Source organism: Somniosus microcephalus, chromosome 30 (assembly GCF_052327205.1).
Source record: "Somniosus microcephalus isolate GS21.2 chromosome 30, FLI_Smic_1.0, whole genome shotgun sequence".
NCBI classification, from domain to species: Eukaryota; Metazoa; Chordata; class Chondrichthyes; order Squaliformes; family Somniosidae; genus Somniosus; species Somniosus microcephalus.
This window is the reverse complement of record NC_141016.1, coordinates 22,521,743-22,541,363: the sequence shown is the minus strand read 5'-3', so window position 1 is coordinate 22,541,363 and position 19,621 is coordinate 22,521,743. Positions and strand designations below refer to the sequence as shown.

The 19,621-nt window shown below is 46.7% G+C and overlaps 1 protein-coding gene across 1 annotated transcript in view; it reads left to right on the top strand.

The window, feature by feature from the left end:
- The window catches only part of LOC147098014 (methylcytosine dioxygenase tet3-like), a gene marked incomplete at its 5' end in the record, with an annotated part of 381,427 nt that overhangs the window by 321,100 nt on the left and 40,706 nt on the right, over positions 1 to 19,621 (top strand). Inside the window, 3 exons of the mRNA XM_085971208.1 lie at positions 5,616 to 5,824; positions 9,054 to 9,204; positions 15,494 to 15,583. Coding sequence (XP_085827334.1) covers positions 5,616 to 5,824; positions 9,054 to 9,204; positions 15,494 to 15,583 — 450 coding nt within the window. The remainder of the gene's footprint in view (positions 1 to 5,615; positions 5,825 to 9,053; positions 9,205 to 15,493; positions 15,584 to 19,621) is intronic.

The following is a 19,621-nucleotide window of genomic DNA, read 5'->3' as shown; positions in this document are numbered from 1 at the left end:
GGCTGATCATCCAAATTCAGTAGCCTGTCCCTGCTATGGAAACCACCACCTTCTCAAGGGCAATTAGGGATGGGCAATAAATGCTGGCCTTGCCAGTAATGCCCAGATCCAATGAATTAAAAAAACCTCACACTGAGATCTTTTGAAATAATTTAATTTATTATACCCCGTACTTCAGTACACGGGGCAAACAGTTCCTAAGCCTCATCAAAAGTAGAATTTCTGATTTCTCAGACATTGGTGCAAGCAACAATTAAATCACGCCAGCCTAAATTTCCCACTTTTGCTGCACTTTAGAATCAGATGGCTATTGGCAGGTTTTACTCAGACACAAACAGAAGTGTGTTTGTGTCCCAATGTTTACGGCTTATTAGCATAGCTTCAGTGGCAGATTTGGCTCACCGCAGTAGTGCTGGGGGCAGAAGGTTACGTGAACGAATTGAAAGAAATGGGTAGAAGTAATGTGGCGGGTCAGAAAAGGTTGATGCAAATTCTCAAATCCTTTGGAGAGCCTCAAAAGGCAACTCAAACTCATTGACACTTATAAAATTCTAACAGGACTAGACAGACTAGATGCAGGAAGGATGTTCCCGATGGTCGGGGAGTCCAGAACCAGGGGTCACAGTCTAAGGATAAGGGGTAAGCCATTTAGGACAGAGATGAGGAATTTCTTCACCCAGAGAGTGGTGAACCTGTGGAATTCTCTACCACACAAGGCAGTTGAGGCCAATTCATTAAATATATTCAAGAAGGAGTTAGATATAGTTCTTAAGGCTAAAGGGATCAAGGGATATGGGGAGAAAGCAGGGACCGGGTACTGAACTTGGATGATCAGCCATGATCTCATTGAATGGCGGAGCAGGCTCGAGGGGCCGAATGGCCTACTCCTGCTCCTATCTTCTATGTTTCAAACATACTGGCAGCCTTTGCTGAAGGCCGAAGGAACCAGGGACGAAGAAGTGATAGGCAAAACTGAAAATAAAGGAAAGCCACTGTGAAGGCATGAGTTTGCAGGCAAGTGTTGGAGCATCCCTGCACCCAATCCCCTGTTGATGAAATGGATTGTGTACTGTATGAGATAGCTGCGAGGAGTAGGCCATTCGGCCCCTCGAGCCTGCTCCGCCATTCAATGAGATCATGGCTGATCATCCAAGTTCAGTACCCTGTCCCCGCCTTCTCCCCATATCCCTTGATCCCGATGGCCTTCTGAGCCACGGCACAGCACCATCGACAGAGATCAGCTCTACAGCAGGCCTACAAGAAAATGGAGCCAAGTTTCATATGACAATTGACCAATACTGTCATTGGATGCGCCAGCCATAGGTTGTATTGGGGCTGCAGGTGTCCTTGTAGCAGACAGCATCGCTCTGCATTTGTCCCACACCCTGTGAAGAAAATTCCTCGCTGTTGTTGCCAGGTAGGTGTGCCAGGGCCTGCCAAGATGGTTGGCAGCATCTCAGCGGGTATGGCCAATCAGACGCGCTACCTTGACCTGCCTTCTTTCATGCAGTACCACTGGAAGCATGTGATTGGGATGCTTCTAAGGAACAGTCAGTCAGGCACTCGGATATCATTGTGCTGCCTTCGGGCCTGCTGTCCCTCCTTCATTTGGGAAGAGGAACCTCAGCATGCCCTGATAGTCCGCCAAAGTGAGGAAGTGAGGTTCACCTCCGCCTGCAGACAGGGGTGTGCGGGTATTGGCAGATAGGCGCGGAGCATCCCTCGGTCAGCCTGGCCTGCCTGGCAGTCCTCTGTAGATTCTTCTCATTCTATTCCAAACACATCAGACAGTGATTCACACTGGAAAACACATCGGTACCTAAAAACGGTGGGAGCATTTTTTTTTTTAACAAAACAATTTCACAAAGCCTCATGAGAACCTGAGGGCCAGCAGCTAAACGGAAAAAAAACACGACAAAAATAGTCAAAGATTAACTGAAATATGAAGGATTGAATGACTTGCCTTGGCCCTTTAACTTTCCTAGCAACCCTGGACAACCATTTGTCCCTCAGACTTGGCATTCTGCACACCTGAAGAATGGAGAAAGGTGTGCAGGACAGACATGCTCCCACACTATATTTCAATCAAGGGTGCCTCTATTTTAGATGGTTGCTTTCAATGTCACTGGCCCCTCCAGGAAATTGACCAGGGCCCAGAGTGGGCTGACTTCCAGTAAAAAGAAAGACTTGCATTTCTGTAGCACCTTTCACGACCACCGGACATCCCAAAGCGCTTCACAGCCAATGAAGTACTTTTTGGAGTGTAGTTATAGAACCATAAAACGGTTACAGCACAGAAGGAGGCCATTCGGCCCGTCGAGCCCGTGCCGGCTCTCTGCAAGAGCACTTCAGCCAGTCTCACTCCCCCGCCCTTTCCCCGTAGCCCATCAAATTTTTATCTTTCAGGTACTTGTCCAATTCCCTTTTGAAAGCCACGAGGCAGCGCATTCCAGATCCTAACCACTCGCTGCGTAAAAAAGTTTTTCTTCATGTCACCTTTGATTCTTCTGCCAATCACCTTAAATCTGTGTCCTCTGGTTCTCGACCCCTCTGCCAATGGGAACAGTTTCTCTCTATCTACTCCGTCCAGACCCCTCATGATTTTGAACACCTCTATCAAATCTCCTCTCAACCTTCTCTGCTCCAAGGAGAACAACCCCAGCTTCTCCAGTCTACCCAAGTAACTAAAGTCCCGCATCCCTGAAACCATTCCTGTAGATCTTTTCTGCACCCTCTCTAAGGCCTTCACATCCTTCCTAAAGTGCGGCGCCCAGAATTGGACACAATACTCCAGTTGAGGCCGAACCAGTGTTTTATAAAGGTTCATCATAACTTCCAAGCTTTTGTTCTCTATACCTCTATTTAGGAAGCCCAGGTTCCCGTAAGCTTTTTTAACCGCTTTCTCAACCTGCCCTGCCACCTTCAACGATTTGCGCACATATACCCCCAGGTCTCTCTATTCATGCACCCCCTTTAGAATTGTTTATATTGCCTCTCCTCGTTTGTCCCACCAAAATGTATCAATTCTCACTTTTCTGCATTAAATTTCCTCTGCCACATGTCCACCCATTCCACCAGCCTGTCTATGTCCTCTTGAAGTCTATCGCTATCCTCCTCACTGTTCACCATACTTCCAAGTTTTGTGTCATCTGCAAATTTTGAAATTGTGCCCTGTACACCCAAGTCTAAGTCATTAATATATATCAAGAAAAGCAGTGGTCCTAGTACCGACCCCTGGGGAACACCACTGTGTACCTTCCTCCAGTCCGAAAAACAACTGTTCACCGCTACTCTCTGTCACTTAGCCAATTTTGTATCCGTTACTGTTGTAATGTAGGAAACACAGCAGCCAATTTGCACACAGCAAGCTCCCACAGCAATGTGATAACGACCAGATAACCTGCTTTTGTTATGTTGATTGAGGGATAAATATTGGCCAGGACACTGGGGATAACTCCCCCTGCTCTTCTTCGAAATAGTGCCATGGGATCTTTTATATCCAGGCTGACACTCCCAGTGCGGTTTAACGTCTCATCCGAAAGACGGCACCTCCGACAGCGCAGCACTCCCTCAGCACCGCACTGGGAGTGTCAGCCTGGATTTTTGTGCTCACAGTCCCTGGAGTGAGACTTGAACCCACAATCCTTCTGACTCAGAGGCGAGAGTGCTGCCCACTGAGCCACAGCTGACACTGTAAGGACAAACCCATGTGCATTTTCCATTCAGCCGCCCACTAAACACTGCTACAACAGGCAATTGGCAACGACAAATCCAGCCTATACTGTTTCATTGTTCCAGACCACCATTTCACACCAAACATCCGTCACAGACAGCTCACTACCCCTTCCTACATACAAATTGTAATCTGCCATGCTGACAGAATGCACCAGATGGTGCTTCACAAAGTGTCGGAAGACAATAATGATTGCAAGTGGTGCCGTGTCTTTCCTGATTTCAGAGCAAACAGAATGATTGAATCAAAAGTTGAATGCTAACTTTGTTAGTCTTTCAGCCCATCGCGCTCTCGACAAAGCAGAGCATCCTAAATATTACCAGATACTGAAATATTATCAAATTAAAGTTGGAGCAAAATCCCAGCACTTGAGCGCCAAAAAATTCATACAAGAAGTGCTTGAAGAACTTATCACAAATAAGAGTGAGGTGCAGGTTTTCTGAAAAGGGATAACTTGTATCTCGACTCCTTCTACTCCCAACTGACAGGCGTTAAATATCGACTGTTTTTAAGCAAATCCAGATGGGGGGGGTGGTGAAGGGGGAAATCAGAAAATATTATTTGGAACAAAACTGCAAGCCACAGACGATAAGTGTATTAAAAATCAGCCACAAAGTGTGTAACAATGCTAAATGATCTATGATTTAATTGCAATTTGTTTTATGGTCAGAAGGGCAATTCTTAATATCTGACAATAGGTAAATTTAGGTAATGTCTAAACTTCAACATCTTTGCCATTAATATTGCTTATACTATGTGATATTGGTAGTGAAAAGCTTCACCTGTTACAGAACAGCTCTGATTTCTCCTTCAGTAATTCTGTTAAGTTACTTTTTTGTTCACAGTATTTCCCCCCCTTTTTTTTATAGAAAAATAATTATACTTTTACCCGATATTTCTTTTAAAAAAACACCAAAGTCTTGCTACAATTCTACAGGGCCTTGGTGAGACCTCACCTGGAGTACTGTGCACAGTTTTGGTCTCCTTATCTAAGGAAGGATATACTTGCCTTGGAGGCGATGCAACGAAGGTTCACTAGATTGATTCCTGGGATGAGAGTACTGTCCTATGATGAGAGATTGTGTAGAATGGGCCTATACTCTCTGGAGTTTAGAAGAATGAGAGGTGATCTCGTTAAAACATACAAGATTCTGAGGGGGATTGACAGGGTCGATGCTGAGAGGCGGTTTCCCCTGGCTGGAGAGTCTAGAACTAGGGGGCATAGTCTCAGGATAAGGGGTCGGTCTTTTCAGACTGAGATGAGGAGGAATTTCTTCACTCAGTGGGTTGTGAGTCTTTGGAATTCTCTGCCCCAGAGGGCTGTGGATGCTGAGTCTTTGAGTATATTCAAGGCTGAGATCGATAGATTTTTGGACTCTAGGGGAATCAAGGGATATGGAGATCGGGCGGGAAAGTGGAGTTGAGGTCGATGATCAGCCCTGATCTTATTGAATGGAGGGGCAGGCGCGAGGGGCCGTATGGCCTACTCCTGCTCCTATTTCTCATGTTCTTATGTTCTTAATTTAGAGGTCCTCAAGTAGGTTCTCCCTCATTAATTACAGGGGATGTCCCTATGCATTTGAGAAGGGCTCCATTGCAAGCAGCAGGGTACTCAAATTCAGACAAGCCCGAGGGCCACACTGGAGCTACCTGACCTTGGGAAACCCGCTACAGACTGGAGGATTTGTATTCCCAGTAGTATAGCATCCCAGGTGGGCACTAAAATTGACATGTTTCAAAAAAAAGGAAGGAAAATCATGGTAAGAGCATAATTTTCTTGTATGTAAACGAGTACTTCAAACACAAAAAAAAGGATTTCAGCTACATTTTCCTACCCCTCTAGCTCCTTTAGAAATACTTACCAAAGCTATGTTTGACACAGATAATAAGAAGAGCAAGCGAGGAAGAAAAGCTCCTCTGCCTTGTACGTGAGCGTGCTGGTCATCATTGCCCGAACGCAGTTGTTGTTATTCTTATCCTTGCTTGGGAAGGGATTCCTCGAGCCCTTGGAGACAAGCTGTATGATGAACTCACAGAGACTTTAACAAAGTATGGGAACCCTACATGTCGTCGGTGTGGATTGAATGATGAGTAAGTTTATTTAATTCAAGAGCTCTGTGTATACAAATTTTTAGTTTCATCTTAATTCCAACTCTGTCCAATGTACCCTTTGAGATGTAGTTTGCTCCTTAGACCCTATTACAGGAAACTCTCTTTTTACCGGCACCTATCTCTCTTAACCGGCAAAATTCAGGAGTAGGCTCAGGTAAGTTTTACTATATATTAGTGGCTGTGTAACCAGGGTTCCTGGATCTGTGGCCATGTAACCGGGGTTCCTGCACAAGTGTCGTGTAACCAGGGCTCCTGCACCTGTGGCCGTGTACGGGACTCTTGTACCTTGGCAAGTATTCCCCTCTGTAGTCCGGACTTTTTGATCAACCGGCACCACACCGGTCCCGTCGGTGCCGGATAAAAAAGAGTTTCCTGTACCACTAAACTGCTGACCATCCAACCTCCCTTCCTGGGCCCGACGCTAGCTGACATTGTAAATGGTTCCCTTTCCTCAGCCACTGACCCTTCCCTTTCAAAGCCGCCATCATCCCTTCCTCAAAAAACCCCCCCCAAGGTTGGCCCATCTGTTCTTGCAAACTATCTCCCCATCTCCACCCATCCTTTCCTCTCCAAAGTCCTTGAACGTGTTGCCGCCTTCCCAAATCTGTGCCCAACTTCACTGCAACTCCGTATCTGAATCTTTCCAATCAGGTCTCTGCCACTGCCACAGCACCAAAACGGCCCTAACCAAAGCTACAAATGACCTCCCTCGTGGCTGTGCCTGTGGTGCATTATCCTTCCTCGTCCTCCGTGACCTCGCTACAGCCGTAGCCACATTCGGCCACACCATCCTCCTCCAATGCCTTTCTTCCATTGTCAAGCTCAGTGACACTGCCCTCACTCGGTTCCATTCTTTCCTATCTGATCGTACCTCTGATTGTTACCTCTAGACTTGACTATTTCAACGCACTCCTGGCTGGCCTCCCACATTCCACCCTACGTAAATTTGAGGTCATCCAAAACTCGGCTGCCCGTGTCCTAACTCGCACCGAGTCCCGTTCACCCATCACCCCTGTGCTCACTGACCTACATTGGCTCCCAGTTAAGCAACGCCTCGATTTCAAAATTCTCATCCTTGTTTTCAAATCCCTCCATGGCCTCGTCCCTCCCTATCTCTGTAATCTCCTTCAGCCCCACAAACCCCCGAGATATCTGCGCTCCTCTAATTCTGCCCTCTTGAGCATCCCTGATTATAATCGCTTAACCTTTGGTGGGTGTGCCTTCTGTTGCCTGGGCCCTAAGCTCTGGAATTCCCTGCCTAAACCTCTCCGCCTCTCTTTCCTCCTTTAAGACGCTCCTTAAAACCTACCTCTTTGTCCAAGTCTGCCCTAATTTCTTCTTATGTGGCTCGTTGTATAATTTTGCCTTACAGCACTCCGAATTTTCCCCCCTAAGTGCTTGTTTTAGTAGTATAAGCTGAATAGCTCCCAATTCTGGTTGTATTTACATCATATCCTCAGTTACTAACAGTGAATGTTGTTGTGAGATTGAGCATGCAGACCAGCGTGCCTAGTTTGCAGTGCACTACGAACTGGGCATGTTGGTCATCAAAAACAACCAGAATTATTTAAGTAACTTCAACACAGAATTTAATGGATTGTTAATGGTGGAAAGCACATTTTATTATTGGCCGAAAAGTTAGGGTTTCTTCAGCTTATTATATTACGTTATCAGCATTTTCACTAATGTATTTCTTTTGCTGCTTCAGCCTGGTTTTTTTTTGCATTACAAGACTTTTATTTCCATCTGTTTCCTACAACAGTTTTGCTTCCAGCTGCTATTTTACTTGCAGCAAGAATATTGGTCAAGGTGGAAATTTCTTCGGAAATTTCAGTGACACTTTTAGATTTGAGGAGGAGAAACAGCAATTTTTGAGGGGGAAAGTAAGACAGGTGTGTCTCTACCTCAAGGTTTATATATGTACGCACCCATCCTTATCACAGGGCCCGTATTTACAGCCCAGAACGTCTTTCCATGGCATGTCGGAGAAGGCCATTCTTTCACTCCTCTCTTGAAAGCAAGAGTATTGTAGCACAGGGATAGCTCTTCCCATGGACATAAAGGCCACATTAAACTTTCAACAACATACGGCAGTTGGCTGACCACAGATGCATCAAGCAAGTGACAAAGGTCTTGTTTGCAAGGGGGCGACACTTTTATCAGCTTCCCTGTGGGAAAGAATCAGCTCAACGTAACAGAATGTTTCCTGAGTGTCAGTGCTCCTGAGAGTGCAGGGTATTGTAGATGGTACCCATATGCTGTACGGACCATTGAGCCTGCTCACGAACTCCTGACTGTCAAGATGCAAGGCACCTGAAGAGGGTGCCCTGGAGTGCCAAATGGGTCAACCCTCCTTGAAACAACATCACGCAGCTTCGCATTTTATTTGTCAGCCATCATACAGGGGGATTGGGTGCGGCACCAGTCTGTCACCTGCCCACAGACCCCTTTCTGTACTTCAGATTGGTTTAACCTTTCACTTCATTTTTGCCTGGCACTTCTCCACATCTTTGGTAAAGACTGACAAAGCTTTAAAATCCAGGTTGAGCCTTCATAAAGGCTGAAACAATATTTACCCCCATGTGCAGCTACGTATCTTTACGTGGGCACATCCCTTTAAATTTGAGCTGTCAGACAGATGTTCCTTGTCCCCCATTTGATTAGCTGCCAGCACAAGATCAAAGATACACTGGGGGGGGCTCATATTAATTATTTAAATGACCTGACCCTGCAAAATTGCAGGTAGTCCACTTAGTGCACTTCTGGCCAGCTTGCCCTAGCAGCTAGCCATTCCTGGCTCCACTTAGCCAGGGTCGCAAATTCTGCCTTTATAACTTTAGCACCTGTGGGAAAAGCAAACGAAGCTGAACTTGCACTTTCAATACATCCTAATACTGAGAGAGACAGGGAGCGTAGATTAAATGGAGGAGTCTTTTCAGAATAAGTCTTTTCTCGGTCAAGGGTTCTTCAATTGATTGTTGCAGTTGGCTCAAAGGAATAGACTTTACGATGTTGCTGTCATTTGTATTTGTAAAGACGTGCAAACTTAGGAATCAAAAAATATAAGAAATAATCTACCGCATTAGATGATCAATACTCAGGCCATACGTGTGATATAAGTAACAATTCTGTTTAAATCCTTGAGCCACCATTACTGCAGCTTCCAAATGGATTAATCTCTACTGCTTTGACTTGTATTTCATTTCAGCCGCACATGTGCATGTCAGGGAAAAGATCCAGAAACCTGTGGTGCTTCCTTCTCCTTTGGCTGTTCTTGGAGCATGTACTTCAACGGATGCAAGTATGCCCGCAGCAAGCATCCCCGCAAGTTTCGGCTTCTGGGAGATAACCCGAAAGAGGTTGGTTTAATTCACTAACATTTTATTACAAGGCTACATAAGAACATAAGAAGTAGGAGCAGGAGTAGGCCATACGGCCCCTCGGGCCTGCTCCGCCATTCAATAGGATCATGGCTGATCTGAACCTAGACTCACATCCACTTCCCTGAGGTAGCAAATTCCATAGATTTACTACCCTCTGAGTGAAGAAGTTTCTCCTCATCTCAGTTTTGAAAGGGCAGCCCCTTATTCTAAGATTATGCCCCCTAGTTCTAGTCTCACCCATCAGTGGAAACATCCTCCCCGCATCCACCCGATCAAGCCCCCTCACAATCTTATATGCCTCTCATTCTTCTGAATTCCAATGAGTAGAGGCCCAATCTACTCAATCTTTCCTCATACGTCAACCCCCTCATCTCCGGAATCAACCGAGTGAACCTTCTCTGAACTGCCTCGAGAGCAAGTATATCTTTTCTTAAATATGGAAACCAAAACTGTACGCAGTATTCCAGGTGTGGCCTCACCAGTACCCTGTATAACTGAAGCAAGACTACTCACAACTTGTACGTGCATTACTGTTCCAGCCATGAATGCGGGGCGCAGAAGCCAGATAAGTTGTCGGGCTTGGTTCGGTGAGAGTGCTCTTGCTTCTGATTCAGATGATCATTGGTTCAAGTCCCACTCCGGAGACTTGAACCCATAATCCAGGCGGGACCTTTCAGGGCAGCACTGAGGGAGCCCGCTGCACTGTCTTTTCGAATGAGACATTAAAAACCGAGGCAAAAACAGAAAATGCTGGAGGTACTCGGCACAGCAGGTCAGGTGGCATTTTTTTGAAGAGAGAAACAGAGTTAACGTTTCAGGTCGATGACCTTTCGTCAGAACTGGAAAAAAGCAGGAAATGGAACAGATTTTTAAGCAAGTTTAGGGGCTGGGAAATGGGGGAGGGGATGAAAGAACAAAAAGGGAGAGTCTGTGATAGGATAGAAGGCAGGAGAGGTTAAGCGACATTAAGAGATATTCAAGGCGAGAGGAGATGGTAATGGGACAGGTTAAGAAACAAAGGATGGCTCTAGATGAAGTGTGAATTGCGCTGGCAGAATGAAAGACAGCTGCCATGTGCTTTTTTCCAGTTCTGACGAAATGTCATCGACCTGAAACGTTAACTCTGTTTCTCTCTCTTCACAGACGCTGCCTGACCTGCTGAGTGTCTCCAGCATTTTCTGTTTTTATTTCAGATTTCCAGCATCTGCGGTATTTTCTTTTTGTGTTTAAAAACCGAGGCTTTGTCCGCTGAACTTGGTGAACGTGAACAATCCCGCGGCGCTATCTGAAGATCGGCGGAGGAGTTCTCCAGGCGTCCGGGCTGACGTTTATCCCTCAGCCAACATTAAATCGCACATTGGCCTAGAAATTCGTCTCGGGCGGTGGGACAAAGCGGGCGGTATCGGACCGGTCGCCCATTCTCCGCAGCGTCTGATATTCAGTTCAAGTGACTGCAGTGGAACTGAATATTGGGCGCCGCGTATAACGAGCGGCCGATCCCATACCGCCCGTCTTGCGCACCACCAGAGACCAATTTCGAAGCCACTATCTGGTCATTTATGCCATTGCTGTTTGTGGGATGTTGCCATGTGCAAATTGTCTGCTGTGTTTCCAACCATTTAAAACAGTGACTGGACTGCAGCGGCTGTGATGCACTTTTCGACATCTTTAACGCTCAAAAGGCATTAGGTAAATGCAAGCTCTTTCTTTTCCGTCCAGTATGTATGTAAATAACTCTCAAAGAGCCCACCACATGTTTCCGCCTTGTGGTCAAAGTCTCAGGCAGAGGTGTAACGGAAAGCTCAAAAATCACTCAAAGTGCAAAAATGACACAAAACCATACAACGTAAGAAAAATCAGGAATCAGAAAAGGCCATTTCAGTCCAACAAAGCTCACTGCTCCAGTGCACTAATGCTCCCTCCACAACATCCTGCCGTGTTTTGAATAACCCCAACGTAAATGCCCTGTGACGTAAGAAAGCTACTAGGCATTTGGTCTAAGTATTAAACAAGGCTTTAATCAACTGTTTTTCAACATGGAGATCTAGTTGTGTCCTTCACTAGTTCCTGTTAAAGAATGTCCTGAGCAAGCTGGGCCCATGCCCGAGTATTTATACTCTCCCTGGACAGCGCCACCAGCAGGCTGCCCAGTATCATTTCATAAGTCATTTGCACATGAATGACAAGATTCATGTCACCCTGTAATAGCAAGGAGGGGAGAAACCAGAAAACAGTTTTTTTTAACAAATTCAGCTAACTCTAGAATATTATTTGGCGAGAAAATTAAGGCACTGGTAACTAACGGTTGTCAACTGAAGAGCAAATTCCTCTACTTTTCAAAAGTTAGCACCCCAAACGGGGCTATACCGAATTTCTAGCCTGGACTAAAAATTCAGTATAGCCTCATCTGGGGCGCTAACTTTTGAAAAGTAGAAAGAATAGCGCCAGGCACTAATGATTCTCTCCTGCCGGGAAATTGAGCTTTAGCGCTCCAAGAGGGAAGCGGAGCGCTAAATCAAGCGTTAACCACTTCTCGTAGGGCGCTAAAGTGCGAGAGCGGGGTGGTAGCGGCAGAGCGCGGAACAATTTGGAGGGCATCGCTAACGGCATCAGAGGCTGCTTCCCTTGCTTAAAGGGAAGGGCCAGTGATGGTGCACAACCTACTTGTCAGCAGTTCTGCGTTGCCAGGCGACCTGGACGACGGCCGTTACAGCCCCAAACACTATCACCAAGTGGAGGGCTCAGACACCTCGCAGCAATGGAACATCGAAAGCTTTGAGCAGGCACCAGACTGGTGCAATTAATAGAGTTTGGCCGACCTGAGAACCGTTCCCTTTAATTAGCGCTCCCCAAGCGACCAGCCCAGTTGACAACGCCTCCTCTTCCTGCCGTTGTTCACGCCCGGCGATATAGCAGGGGGCGGGAGGCAATTTCACATCCGGGGCAGTAACGGGGCGCTGCGCACTTAATGACGTCACGAATTGCGAGGCGCTCGAGGACCAGCGCTAAACCAGAGCGCTAAACCGGCACCAAAGTTCGCGGGCGTCGCTGCATTCGCCACGCCCGGGCGCTAAGGAGGCGCTAACCCACCGAATTCCTCCCCCCCTAAGTTCCCTAATGGACATGCAACAGGTTATTGAACCAAATGCTCTGTACTACTAGATTTGCTTCACTCCATGAGAAAGAATTCAATTATGCTTGCTGAATTATGGGCCTTTCAGGTAAACTATCTAGAGATTAATTCCATCTAGAAGTGTGCAATTCACATCTCTATCACCATAACCGTAACTTCACTGCCCGTCGATCAATGATTTTTCCACAATAAAAATATAATAATTCATATATATGGGAACTAACACTAGCAGCGGTACATAGGGTCGCTGACAGCCATAGGACCTAATTATCTATAGATTCAAGCAGAAGAGGCACAAGCACAAAATAGAAAGGCTTCTTTACAGCGCTGGTGAATTCCAATTCATTTACGGACGTAAAATCCACAAGAAGGCGTAAACTGGAATATAGACCTGTCGGTGAGGAGACTCAACCCGTGGAGAGACTTCGCGTGGGGTGGACAAGCTATTATTCCCAAGCTAACTCAAAGCTTCAGCTGAGAGCAGCATCTCTACTTACTGCCACTGGAAAAACATCTGTAGAAGTTTCTGCTGCACTGCCTGTTATAAATCTCATCATCATGAAGAAACGACTCATGAAATAACGCTGGACGGCCAGCTGGTGGCGCCGTCCAAGGAGTATAAATACTCAGGCGTGGGCCCAGCTTGCTCAGGGACATTTTGTAAGACAGGAACTAGTGAAGTACAACTAGACCTCCATGTTCTGAAACAAGTTGATTAAAGCCTTGCGCCTAGAAATTGGGTATAGCCCCGCCAGCACGTTTGCGCCGAAAATTTTGCGCCCGCCGCAGAGCCAGTTGTGCCCGCCCCATATTCACTTTCAGCGCCCCAAAGCGGAACCGGGCGCTGGTACAGGGTGTGTCCGCCCCGCTTGGGGCGCTGAAAGTGAATTTCAGCGCTCCCGGTCCCGCTACGCCACCCGATGCGGTGCGGCAGGCTGCTGCACTGCAGGCCTCCCCCTTCTCTTAAGGGGGAGGTGCCTGCAACGGCCAGAGCCCCGATTGCAAGTGCCGGCAAAAGAGCCCGGCACAACGGAGAAGTGCCGGGCTCCACGGAAACCAGCCGGCAATGCCGCGGGGGGGGAGGTGGAGGAGGCCGGGGAAGGAGGTGCGGGCAGGCGGCCGCCGAAAAAGCGGCCGCCCCGCACCTCCACCTTAACTTGCGCCGCTAAGGCTGCAGTAAGGACCCAGTCTCCCGCTGTTGTTAGCGCCCGCCACGGAAGAGGCGGCCGCTACTGAAGATGGGGATCGGCGTGGTTTCGGGCGGTACCGGGGCACTGCGCACACCGATGACGTCATCGGTGCCGGCGCAGCGCTACCGGCTAACGCCGATGTTAGGGCCCACCTAATTTCGGGCGCGATGCAACTTCCGGCGCAACCCACTCTTTCGACCCTAATTGGGCGCAAACGCAACTGAATTTCTAGGCCTTGCTTTATACTCGAACCAAGTGCGTAGTGAGTTTTATTACCTCACTGCCTTTTAGGACTCTTCAATACGTATCCAAGCTAAACAAGGAGCCATGCATTTAAGTTGAAGGTGTCCACTTCAGCCTGCTAGTTCTGCAGCAAGGAAGTCTAAGGGACATCCTCCAGCAGCAGCGCAGATTCCTTCCTGAAAGAAGCTTAAGGGAATCTAGTTATGGCCTGAAGTTGGGCTGCTCTCTGATGTGAGAAATTTGCTCAATGGATTTAATGGCAAATTATCCACATTTGGGCTGATGCATGCATCTACTCCCTTAAGCGACCTCTTCCACCTAGAAGGACAAGGGCAGCAGGCGCATGGGAACACCACCACCTCCACGTTCCCCTCCAAGTCACACACCATCCTGACTTCGAAGTATATCGGCCGATCCTTCATCATCACTGGGTCAAAATCCTGGGACTCCCTCCCTAACAGCACTGTGGGAGCACCTTCACCACACGGACTGCAGTGGTTCAAGAAGGCGGCTCACCACCACCTTCTCAAGTGTAACTAGGGATGGGCAATAAATGCTGGCCTTGCCCATGATGCCCAGATCCCATAAAGAGAATTTAAAAAAGGATTGCTAACCAAGCTATAAGGGGCCAAAGGAAGACAGTAGTGCCACATTTAATGAGCACTATTACAGCCAGACAGCAGTGGCTTCTCCAGAGCAATAATAGACTAAGACAGCAAATGAAAACAGCAACAATTCATAAATAAGAGGCACCAGTGAGTGTACCAATATTATTCTGTAGCTTCTAGGAATGATGAAACAATGCAATAAAGTGTATAGCGATTTTAATTATTATTGGTTATAAATGAGAAGTAAAAGTGAACTTTAATGCAAATTGTAATTCTGCACTTTTATGGCATGTTGCTCATCAGCACTTCAATCCATCCAAATAAGATTCCACTCTAAGTCACAGTACAGGAAACTCCCTTTTAACCGGCACCTAAATAACCGGAAACCTCTGTCAACCGGCAACATTCAGGAGTAGGTTCAGGTTTTACTTCATATTAGTGGCAGTTCCTGGATCTCTGGCTGTGTAACTGGGGTTCGTGCACTTGTTGCTAAGCAACAGGGACGCTTGGTCTGTGGCTGGAGTTCCTGCACATGTTGCTAAGCAACAGGGAAGCCTGGATTTGTTGCTGTGTACGGAGCTCTCGTACCTTTTACTATACCTCTCTGTAATCCGGACTTTTTGATAAACCAGCACCACGCCGGTCCCGTTGGTGCCGGATAATAAAGAGTTTTCTGTACCTTAACTTCAGCTACACTTTGGTTGTACAGGGATCCCTCCCCAACCGCGGGTTTGCCATACGCGGATTTCATGTATCCGCGGTTTCCACTTTGCGACAATTTTTGTCAACCGCGGCCGTGAAATTTGCATATCCGCAGTTTTTCCTTTAGGAATAAGGTAAAAAACCTGATTTTTATGCTATTTATATGCTTTTTTTTTGTTTATAATGAATTTGCCAACTTGCGGTTGGCAAGGGATTCCTGTATTTAGTTTTGGTTTTTAAAGCTCAATTCAATCCACACACACACACACAGAGTTATAATTGTGAGGGGCTCAGTAATAATATTGCTGGCAAACCTCAGCTATGAATATTGCACACGAGTCTTCTTTTAGTATCGAAGTGTTAATTATTATTGTTGTTTTTCCCCTCAGGAAGATTTACTTAAAGAAAAACTGCAAACTCTAGCCACAGAGATTGCTCCACTATATAAGCAGCTTGCACCTCAAGCATTCAAAAATCAGGTAATTTAAAGCCTCTGCCACAATTGTTAATAAAGCTGGAAGATTTGTTCATTTCTGCTAGAAAAATGTACGCCTATTATTTAAAGTTTCTGTTATTCACAAAAATATATAACATATTACACAGTTACCTCTGCTGTCCTTCAAAGATCTATCCTTGGCCCCCTCCTTTCTCTCATCCACATTCTGCCCCTTGGCGACATTATCCGAAAACACAGCGTCAGTTTCCACATGTACACCGACAGCGCCCAGCTCTACCTCACCACCACCTCTCTCGACCCCCTCCGCTGTCTCTAAATTGTCAAACTGCTTGTCCAACATCCAGTATTGGATGAGCAGAAATTTCCTCCAATTAAATACTGGGAAGATCGAAGCCATCGTCTTCAGTCCCCGCCACAAACTCCGTTCCCTAGCCACCGACTCCATCCCTCTCCCCGGCAACTGTCTGAGGTTGAACCAGACTGCTCACAATCTTGGTGTCACATTTGACCCCGAAACGAGCTTTCGATCACATATCTGCGCCAACACTAAGACCGCCTATTTTCACATTGCCCGACTTCACTCGACCTCATCCGCTGCTGAAACCCTCATCCATGCCTTTGTTACCTTTAGACTTGACTACTCCAACGCACTCCTGGTCGGCCTCCCATGTTCTACCCTCCATAAAATTGAGGTCATCCAAAACTCTGCTGCCCGTGTCCTAACTCGCACCAAGTCCCGTTCACCCATCACCCCTGTGCTCGCTGACCTACATTGGCTCCTGGTTAAACAACGCCTAGATTTTAAAATTCCCATCTTTATTTTTAAATCCCTCCATGGCCTCCACCTGCCCTATGTCTGTAATCTCCTCCAGACCAACAAACCCCCCCCCCCCCCCCAAGATATCTGCGCTCCTCCAATTCTGGCCTCTTGAGCATCCCTGATTATAATCGCTCCACCATTGGCGGCCGCGCCTTCTGTTGCCAAGGCCCTAAGCTCTGGAATTCCCTCCCTAAACCTCTTTACCTCTCTTTCCTCCTTTAAGACATTTCTTAAAACCTATCTCTTTGACCAAGCTTTTGGACACCTGCTCTAATATTTCATGTGGCTCGATGCCAAATTTTGTTTGATAATCGCTCCTGTGAAGCGCCTTGGGACATTTTACTACGTTAAAGGCACTATATAAATACAAGTTGTTGTTACATGCAAAGCCTAGAGTTTTAATTTCATCAGGCAACACATGGTTTAACATTTTTGCATACAATTGTTTGGTGCTGTATTTTATTGCAGTGTGTTTCAGAAGAAATTAAATTCACAGGTATTAATGTGCTGCTTTATAGAATGGTGGAATCACTTGATTTAACCCCCACCAATATCAAACCATGACAAAGGAGGGAAATCAGAAATCATGTCAACCAATTACACTTTCATGGCGCTCATTGCAACTGCGTCCAGGGCAGTGTTGACAGGAAGTTGATAGCACAGTGCCTGTCCAGTTCCTTATATGAAGAATAGTGCACAGCCTGCTGGGACTTAAAGAGGGGAAGAAGAAAAGCAACCACAATAGTGTAATGAGAAAACAAATTTCAAAAACAAAGATTGCTTATTACCACTCCAAACCTAAACTTGTTTGGTTAAAACTTTGAAAGGCATGGGTACAAAAACTGGCTAAGCGACAGAAAGCAGAGAGTAGTGGTGACCGGTTGTTTGTCAGACTGAAGGGAAGCATTCGGTGGTGCTCTCCAGGAATTGGTGTTAGGACCACTGCTCTTTTGGATATATACAGGAAACTCTTGTTTAAACAGCACCTAGTATCCGGAATTCTCTATTAACCGGCAAAATTCATACTCCGAAAACAACACCTCAATAACCGGAAATTTTGCCGAGTCCGAGTCTCCCGCGGTGGCCGAGTTAGTCAGTGGGGGTAGTTCTCCAAACTGCCACTACTCGGCTTCTTGGCGCTGTCGGAAGTCCCAACACCTCAATAACAGGAGTCTGACGCTTTGTTTGTTAAAAATAGCCTCGGTAGATAACCCTCTCCGTCACCCGGAATTTCTAATCAACCGGCACCATCCCGGTCCCGTCGGTGCCGGATACCAAAGAGTTTCCTTTAGTACTAACTTGGATTTGGGCACTGGAGGCATCATTTCAAAGTTTGCCGATGACACAAAAAACTTAGAAAGGTGAGGAGGGTAGTGGCAGACTTCGACAGACTGGTGAAATGGGCGGACATGTGGCAGATGAAGTTTAATGCAGAGAAGTGTGAAGTGATACATTTTGGAAGGAAGAATGAGGAGAAGCGATACAAACTAAATGGTGCAATTTTAAGATGGGTGCAGGAACAGGGAGACCTGGGGGTGTCTGTTCACAAAGCTTTGAAGATGGCAGGACAAGCGGAGAAGGCTGTTAAAAAAGTATACGGGACCCTTGGCTTTATTCATGAGGAATAGAGTACAAAAGCAAGGAAGTTATAAACCTTTATAATTCATTGGTTAGGCCACAACTGGAGTATTGTGTCCAATTCTGGGTTCCAAACCTTAGAAAGGCCTTGGAGAAGGTTGAGAGCAGAATGACTAGAATGATACCAGGGATGAAGGAATATCAAAATAACAGAAAACGCTGGATGCTGGCCTGGCCTGGCCTGCTGAGTTTTTCCAGGGTTTTCTGTTGTTATTTCAGATTTCCAGCCTCCGCAGTATTTTGCTGTTGTATGAAGGAATATCAGTTAAGTAGAGCGACTAGAGAAGCTGGGATTGTCCTCCTTAGAGCATAGAAGGTTAAGGGAGATTAAATAGAGGTGTTCAAAATCATCACGGGTTTTGATAGAGTAGATCGGGAGAAACTGTTTCCACTGGCAGGAGGTGGCATAGTGGTTAGCACTGTTGCCTCACAGCGCCAGGGACCCGGGTTCGAATCCGGCCTCGGGTGACTGTCTGTGTGGAGTTTGCACATTCTCCCCGTGTTTGCGTGGGTTTCCTCCGGGTGCTCTGGTTTCCTCCCACAGTCCAAAGATGTGCGGGTTAGGTTGATTGGCTATGATAAATTGACCCTTAGTGTTAGGGGAATTAAATACGTGGGGTTACGGGGATCGGGTGGGATATGTGTCGGTGCAGGCTCGATGGGCCGAAATGGCCTCTATCTGCACTGTGGGGTTTCTGTGATAATAGCAATGTTCTTGGATCGCACAGCAAACATTAGAAACTGCACTCCCGGCCCCAGAATACTCGTACCCAAAACCCAATTGACTTGGCTGTGACCTTTGTCAATGTGATTACGTCTGTGAAGTCATCAAAGTGGGGACATCTTTCTACTGCAGGCTTGGCAATGGCTCTTTTGTTGGACTGTTGGTCCAAAGCTAACCAGCAACACAGTGAGCTGATTGCGCCCAATTTTCCTTTGCCTTGTCCAGGAAGCTAGCCAAAACGGGAATGCAGAACATCTGACCAGACGGTCAAAGTTAAAGGAGAGCATACAGTTAAAACCATGTGCCTATCGGGACAATTGAACGAAAGGTAACCTAATGCAAAGGCACAACGCAGACTCTGTGGGCAAATGATGCAACTGTACTGCTCAACCCTTTATTTGATAGCGGGCAAAATGGACACGCAGCTGCACGAGTTGGGTGAGACGTAAGAAAACTACTAGGCACTTGGTCTAAGCGTTAAACAAAGCTTTAATCAACTGTTTTACAACATGGAGGTCTAGTGGTGTCCTTCACTAGTTCCTGTTAAGAATGTCCTGCGCAAGCTGGGCCGTGCCCAAGTATTTATACTCTCCCTGGACAGCGCCGCCCGCAGGCCGCTCAGTATTATTTCATAAGTCTTTCTTTCATGAATGACTGATTCATGTCACTTGGTGCAAGGCGGGTCGTCCTGTTTGGGACTTAGAGGACAGCAAGGCAACTTTTCTGGCAAGAGCAGGTACACACTCCTTGCTGAACATGGGAGTTGATAAACAACTATGGAAGGCGATGAAACAGGCCGTTCGCCCATCAAGTCTGTGCTGGTATTTTTCAGTTGATCGACTCAGTCCGCTCACCCTTTAACTTCCTCTTTTCAAGCA